Source organism: Chrysochloris asiatica, unplaced genomic scaffold, assembly GCF_000296735.1.
Source record: "Chrysochloris asiatica unplaced genomic scaffold, ChrAsi1.0 scaffold00064, whole genome shotgun sequence".
NCBI classification, from domain to species: Eukaryota; Metazoa; Chordata; class Mammalia; order Afrosoricida; family Chrysochloridae; genus Chrysochloris; species Chrysochloris asiatica.
Genome location: NW_006408582.1, coordinates 6,810,864 through 6,818,819, shown reverse-complemented (window position 1 = coordinate 6,818,819; position 7,956 = coordinate 6,810,864). Strand labels below are relative to the sequence as shown.

Here is a 7,956-nt window from a genome sequence, read left to right as displayed (position 1 = left end):
CTCGCATGGGATATCAAAGAAATTGTCCGATGATTTCCACATTCTGTTGGGTCACTTCTCTTTGGAATGGGCACAAATACCAATCTCTTCCAATCAGTCGGTCAGATAGTTGTCTTCCAAATTTCTTGGCAGAGATGAGTGAGTGCCCTCTGTGCTACCTCACTTTCTTGAAAGATTTCAAGTTTTATCCAATCAATTCCTGGTGCCTTGTTGTTTGCCAATTCCTTCAATGCACCTTGGACTTCTTCCTTCAGTATCATCGGCTCTTGATAATATGCTACCTCTTGAAACGGTTGAACATCAACCATTTCCTTTTGATACAGTGAATTCCATGTTCTTTTGATGCTTTCTGCAACATTCAATAATTTGCCCAGAGAATCCTTCAATAACAAAAGTCGAGGCTTGAATTTTTTTCTTCCGTTCCCCCAGCTTAAGAAATGCTGAGTGCGTTCTTCCTTTTTGATTTCTGATTCCAGATCTTTGTACATTTTGTTGTAATATTTGGCTTTATCTTCTCAAGCTGATCTTTGAAATTTTCTGTTCATCTCTTGTACCTCCTCATTTCTTCCATTTGCTTTAGTATCTCTATGCTGGAACGCAAGTTTCAGTGTCTCTTCTGACATCCATTTTGACCTTTTCCTTCTTTCTTGTCTTCTTAAAGACTTTTTGCTTTCTTCATGTATGATGTCAAGAAAGCCTTTAGACTACAAAAAATCAGCAGTGATATGGTGACCATATTTTCCAAATTGTAAAAGAGATTTTAAAAAGGGCTTTAGGATTTATCTTCTAAGTACAAAAAAATCTTGACATGTAGGCATTTCCAGGACATTTTCATAATGGTGGGTGGTATGGAGAATTGTTCTCAGCCTATAATCCCTGCCTAAACATATCTTGGAGTTGTGGTGTGGTGCTGTAGGATAAGCACATGACCATAAGTGCATTTTGAACACAAGATTGGTGGTTCAAACCCACCATCCACTTGGAAACTTTATCTATATAGGGTTGCTGCCAGTTGAAACCGATATGATGGCACTTAACAATAACAAATATATCTTGATACAGTAACACATTCTGAAGCAACCAGTTTTATAGTTATTGTATTTGTTTGGGTATATATAATATTTGTGTTTTAGATATTAGAAATATAATCATCTTAATAATAATGTCTATTTTAATGTAAGAACTAGTTATTACATTTGCTTGATTTACTAGATATACAAGAGACAGCTACGTGCTTCAAAATATTTCATTCATTTTATTTCTAGAGTGCTCAGCCAGATATTTGAAATATTTTGAGTAATTTAGATACATTAAATTTAACTATAATATAAAAAGTCTAAGAACATTTTATTCACTAACTGGCATTAAATATTAAAAGAGAATCTGTTATGCCAAACTTTGAACTTTAGAATAAACAAATATTTTTTCTTATTTTATATAAAAACTGTCAGATGTATAAATAGAATAACAATGTGAATAAAAATGTGAATTTTAAGCTATAAAAATATTAGGCTTTTAAATATGCAGCTTTAATAAATTGAGTATTAGTTCCACAAATATTGTGCTTTACTTTTTAAAAATTAAATTTTAATTTAATAAAATAAATATTCGTCATGAGAGTAAAAAGAGGGTTGCTTTACTAGTTATCTATCCAGTGTCCATTCTGCTCTTTGTTCACACCAGCAGAAGCCTGACTTTGTTTGTTTGGGATGACAGCAAATTGTTTTCACCTAGCCAAGCGTAACAAGTCTATTTCTTTTCTGGACTCTCTTTCAGCTAGGAATGGCCCTGTAACTCAGTTCTGAACAATGATAGCCACAGAGTATCATATGGGATGTATTTTTAGGAAAGCTTTTACTTCCCAATGAAAGAGAAGATGCAGTTGGTACCATTCATAAAATGCACTTTTTCCTTATAGAACGCTCATGGTGAAGTCTAGCACTTCAGAATGACTGTTATTTTGCTACTCAAGTAGCAATCTCTAACTATGAATTGAAAAGTATGATGAAGGCCAGGGAACCAGAGAGATGCAGATCTTTTCACTATTGAACCACTAACCCAACTCTGTCCAGACTTACTACATGTGAAAAAAAATTTTTAACTCTATTTGTCTAAGCCAGTTTAAGTTAGTTACTTTTAATCATTTGCCACTAACAGCATTCCTAATTAATGCTCAAGTAACTGAAAATAGTCTTTTCTGAAGACAAAAGCTTTCCAATTCAGATATTAAAAACTCCCATTTGACAGTCATGAACAATGAAAGATAAATTGGGGAGTGGTTACTTCTGATTTGAGTATCAGTTTATTTCCAATATACCTTGAGCAAGTCCCCTAAATTAATGAATTCCATGGTTACACTTGAGACACATGATGAAATAAAGAAAATAATCTTGAAGATACCTTCTCTGCCTTGAGGGTGATGATTTTGGAGGTGGGAATCTTTCCTTTGGGCTTTGCCTTCAGTAACTCCTCATAGTTCTTACTTTCTGCTCCATTTCCATAAATCATTTGTAGCTTCCAGAGGGCTTCCTCCACTGCATCATCCCTGTCCCATGCATCCTCTTCGCTACCCAACTCTTCCGTCCTATGCAGGAGTTTAGTCAAGTTCTTCAGTTCCTCCTTCCACTCCTGCCAAACAGATAGGGCCAAGTCCATCATGGCACACATACAGGAAAGAATGACAAAGGAAGGAGACCATTGTTTTCAAGAGACTCGTTCTATTTTACCAGCCTCCTTGCTGGGCAAGCATCACTATATTTCTCTTACCTTCAAACATCTTCTTCCTTTGAGTGGCTTAGAAGATACAGAAATCTGTGAGAGGCAGTGTGGCTGCACATTCAGGGAATGTGCAGCTCCCAAGGACCCAAGAGATCGTATTATCCAACCCCCTTGTTGTGTAATGAGGAAATAGGGGCCCAAAGAAAAAAATGGGTGCTCAAAGTCCCACAACCAGCTCTGGCAGGACCAGAACCAGAACCTCCATCTTATTCCATTAAACTTTCTCATTCTGTAATATGAGAAATTCAATAAAGGCATGAGCTATATTTACAAGGACTATAATGTTCATCTCTGAGAAAGTGAGAAGAAAATGAAGGGAGAGAGAAGAAAGAAGGAAGGAAGAAGGAATAGTTACCTGATCAGAGAGAAAGTGTATTTTGGCTTCATACTGGTCACAGCAGCCTGAGCTCACTTGAACAATACATGAAGTACATACACCTTCTCCAGACACAGGTAGAAACATCGCTTGCTGGATGATGGCATTGATTAGTGAGCTCTTCCCAGCCCCGGTGCTTCCAAACAGTCCAATGTAGATTGGATCCAATGATGGCTTTTCAATCAAGGCAAGAAGCCTGTTTCTAGATCAATTTAAAATTACACATCATTGTTAACATCAAAGTGCTCTAGAATGAGTTCTAATCCTGGGCAAGTCACTACTTTCTGATCAAAAGGGAATACGAATCCCTACTACAGCACAGATTTGTCCTTGGAGTCAAATGAAATCCTGTAAAAATGTTTGACAATAATAATTCTACACAAATTCCAAAATGTCTGCATAAATGTGAGCTACCTTTGTGCTCTCGTATTGGCATTGGGAATTTACATTTGACATTTGACTAGAAAGAAAACGGATGCATAGGTAAGGTATTAAAAGGAACAACACCACAGAATATTGTTGAACAGGAAAATCGTGGTAGCTTTCACACTACTGTCCTTCATGTCCGTTCAGCATGAGTAGCTGAGGGCACATACCCTGGAGTCACACAGCCTGGCTTGGAATCCTGTGTGACTTACCAACAATGTGACTTATGTCAATGTTTTGTCCTCTCTGAGGCTCAATTTCAGTAAAGTGGAGATAATAATAATAGCTCCTACTTTATAGAGGTTAATTCATTGCTACCAAGTTAATTCCATGGTGATCCCATAAGTACAGAGAACTGCTTCATAGGGTTTTCTTGGCTATACTTGTTGTAGAAGCAGATCACCAAGACTTTCTTCCGTGGTGTTACTGACAACCTTCAGAAAAATAGGCGAATGTAAACTCTTTGTGTCACCCATGGACCATCTTTTTAGAGATTGGGAGAATGAAATAAAATTTGATAGATATAATTTTTTAGCAGGTTACTGACAGTAGTGAGCACTCAGTGAACAGCAACTGTCAGTAATAATAATAATGGCCCATAGTTAAACAAAACATTTCTGCTTTCTTTGCTCAGTTTCTAATGGAAAACTCCCTTTGATTGTTGGGGAAAGAACAAGCAACTGCAATCACCTAAGAACTAACATAGATGCAGGCATTTGATGGTCACTGCATTCAGACTCACATGAGATATTTGATTCCACTGGGGATGCTGTCATCCAAGAAGACAGACTGAATGAGTTTCTGGTAAGTATTGCTCAGAACCCTTCTGGTCCGGGACTCCAATTTTTCATCTGGAATCAATAGAGATGTATTACCTGGGATGCACATTGCTCAGACTTCTCTACAGAAGTCTGCTAAATATTACAGATAAAAGAGAAAAAGAAATAAAATGAAAAGTCCATTGTACAAGGACAGTGAGTCATCTAACACTAGGGAAAATTGCTTATCAGAGAAAGAAGCCATTGATTCTTAGAGCCTGCAAGGAGCCAATGTGCCCTGAGTCTCCTTGACACAGAGGTAACTGTATGCTTTGCCATGAGGCTTTAGTCCCTTCTAGATAATTCTCTCCTGTGATCATAAAAAGTAGGCAAACCATACAAGAACACACACAGAAGCACCACATATAAGTACCCACAAAAGCAACAAAAGAATCACTTGCAATTTTACTTGAAGATGTTTCATTCTGTTTCAAAATTTACTCTCCTCTTTCTTTGAACATGTGGACACATTTGGGAAAGAACAGAGCCACAGCAAATCATGTTCCACAGCAATTTCATGACACTCACATTCCTTAAGAGCACTTTGCTCCACAGAGGGAAATGCTCGGAATCTCTGGTCTCGATCTGACCGTTTTCGTTTTTTCATTGGTTCTTTAAACAAATCTTCATCAACTAGAGGTAAAAAAAAAAAAAAAAAAGTTAAAAGAAGTTATAGGCCATGCATAAGAAAAAAAAAAAAAAAAAAAGTTAAAAGAAGTTATAGGCCATGCATAAGAAAGCAAAGTGCTGAGCGAAAGGTGGGAAAATGGTGGAGTAGGTAGTAACACTATACAGACTCTCTACAACAAAGGCACAGAAAATCAAATTATACAGATGCAGATGACAGTTCTGGAACCCTCATCTTCAGATGAACGGATAGAGAACTGGACTGAATGCTTTCTAGGCTATGAGAAGAATCTGAACAAATGCAGCAAAACAAAGAAGGAAACGTATTGGGGATCTGTGCCAGCAGACCAGATGCCATCCTAAGCTTTTATGATCAGCTTCAGAGACAAGACAGCATTGTAGATACCAGTGACTCATGAACATAAAAGTGTTAGTTTTTTCTTGTTCCCCACACTCCCTGGGTAACCAGAGGAGTGGCCAACCCTCACTCACCCCTCAGTGAAACTTCCACTCTCCTTGTGGTTGGAGCTGCATGGAGGTAAGTGGTAAGATCCATCAAAGAAGGGAGGAATTAACCACATCAACCTCATTGCCTGGATTCAGGAGAGTCCTGTTCCAAACCTGCAGAGCCAGCCCTGGCCATCCCTGGACTAGCCCTAACTAGGAGAAGCAGCTGAACAGACATGATGTGGTGGAGAAAGGAGGCAGGTGATCTACACTGGCTGGTCAGGCAGGGTGTAGCCATCTTGAACTTTCACAGACAGCTGTGAAGGCAAGTGGGCAATTGGTGGGGCAGAGTCATGCTGCTTATTGGCAGAGAGAAAGGTACAATATTTTTTTCTTGTACTCCACATTACCCTGATGACCAGAAGTGTGGCTGACCCCTACCCTCATACACTCCCAGGGAAGCACCTGCTCTCTGGGCAGTCAGAGGTGCGTTCAAGTGTGTGGAAAGCTAGCAGCACCAATTCCGGGAACTGGAATCAGATGTGACCTGTTCCAGATCTGCAGAACTGGTTCTGATAAGCCCTGCACTAGCAGGATCTTTCACCCTCAGTTGCTCTCTGAAATATCCTGATCCCCCAGCTGCTTTTGGATCTGCACAAACCACTTACAGATTGGGTATTCAGAACAGAGAACACCTAGTCCTATAGAAACCCCATCTACGGCTAGAGCGTGATTGTCTCATGCCTTGCTTGTGGGGTCTTTGGCTGGAAAGAGACTCCAGAATTTTCTCTTCTCTGGGACTGGCACCTGCCCTGGTTTTTTTTTTTCATTGTTTTGATTTATTTATTCTTTCTTCCACTTCTTCCTCTCACAACCTACCCTTGGAATTTATTCTTTCTCTCTCTGCTTTTCTTTTTATTTCTTTTCTTTCCCAACTGCTACTTATTCTTTCTTTTTTCTTGCTTCTTTTTTCTCTTGCTTTTTGTTTATTATTCCCTGATCTCTTTCCTCTTTCCTCATCTCTTTCCCTAATTGCATTTAGCCTTTTTTTTCCCCTCTCTTTCTTTGTCTTCCATGGCTTTTACATTGTTTTCTCTTCCTCTTTTTTGTTTTCACATTCTTTTTCCTAGCTGCTGTTTTATGCTGTCATTTGCTTATTTGTTTGCTTTTCTTCTCTATTTTGTGTGTGTGTTTTCTCTTCTTGTCTCATTCAACAGGGGACAGTAACCATGTCCACACAGCTCAACCACAATCGTACCATCCACAGCCTCACCATTGGGCAATAGCCAATACCAGCTGCTATACACCTGATCAACAACATCAACCAAACCCATCATAAACTAAGCTGCATGAATGGTGCACATACTATCATCCCCTAATCACACCCACCAGGGAGAAGTTTGTGAGTGTCTGAGAATACACCAACATACAATGAACAACTTGATACAAATACAACACCATCACAATGTCTCAGAAGCAACAGATCATCTCTGTTCACATGGAGAAACAAATCAGAATGACTCAAACAAGTAACCAAGAGGCAGAGCTAGAAAACACTGGAACTATCTGAAAAGGAATTCAAGAGACTGATAATACCTTCAAATGATTGACAGAAACATTGAGGAAAACAAGGAAGAATTCAGTAAAATACTATAGGAACAAACAAAATAGATAAAGGATTGGAGACAACACAAAACATGCAAATAGAAATCAAGAAGATGAATGCTAAGATTTCAGAAGTGATAATACATTGAAAAGGCAAAGGAGTAGGCTTGAATCAATGGAAGCCCAACTTAGTGAGCTTGAAGATAAATCTCTCAACACTAGTAATCCAGAAGAACAATCAGAAAAAAGAATTCAAAAATCTGAAGAAAGCCTAAGATTCATGTGGGACAACACGAAAAAGAATAACTTAAAGGTTATCAGAATTCCAGATCATGAAGAGAAAAAGATAAGATAGTTGAGGAACTTCTAGAAGGCAACTAACATCATGAAATATGAGAAGCTAATCATTCAAGAAGTGGATAGACCCCAAAATAAAATCACCAAGGTATATCATAATCAAACTCTCCAAAATCAAAGACAAGGAAAGAATCCCGAGAGCAGCTTGAGAAAAGAAAACGTTACCTACAAAGAAGAACAAATAAGACTAAGCTCTGATTTCTCAGCAGAAACCATGCAGACAAGATGGCATGATAAGACATATACGAAAGTCTGAAGAAAAAAATGGCCAACCAAGAATCATATACCCAGCAAACCTGTCCTTCAAATACAGTGGCAAAATTAGAACATTTCAAAATAAACAGAAATTAAAGGAATTTGTAATAATCAGACCAACTTTACAAAAAAATACCAAAGGGAGTCCTTTGGACTGAGAACCAACAACAGCAAACAACAACCAGAGATTGACATACATGGCAACACTACCTAGAATTCAACCCAAATATAGAAGTGTCCAAAGTAAAGCCAATCTAAAAGACTGAA

At 38.3% G+C, this 7,956-nt stretch overlaps 1 protein-coding gene across 1 annotated transcript in view; it reads right to left on the bottom strand.

Moving 5' to 3' along the window:
* NUGGC (nuclear GTPase, germinal center associated) overlaps positions 1-5,025 on the bottom strand; it is a 67,640-nt gene extending 62,615 nt beyond the window's left edge. The window contains exons 1-4 of the mRNA XM_006864432.1: positions 4,927-5,025; positions 4,323-4,431; positions 3,134-3,356; positions 2,401-2,628 (exon numbers count right to left, since the gene is read on the bottom strand). Of these exons, the coding sequence (XP_006864494.1) occupies positions 2,401-2,628; positions 3,134-3,356; positions 4,323-4,431; positions 4,927-5,005 (639 nt within the window). The 5' untranslated portion in view covers positions 5,006-5,025. The remainder of the gene's footprint in view (positions 1-2,400; positions 2,629-3,133; positions 3,357-4,322; positions 4,432-4,926) is intronic.
* Positions 5,026-7,956: the final 2,931 nt, after the last annotated feature.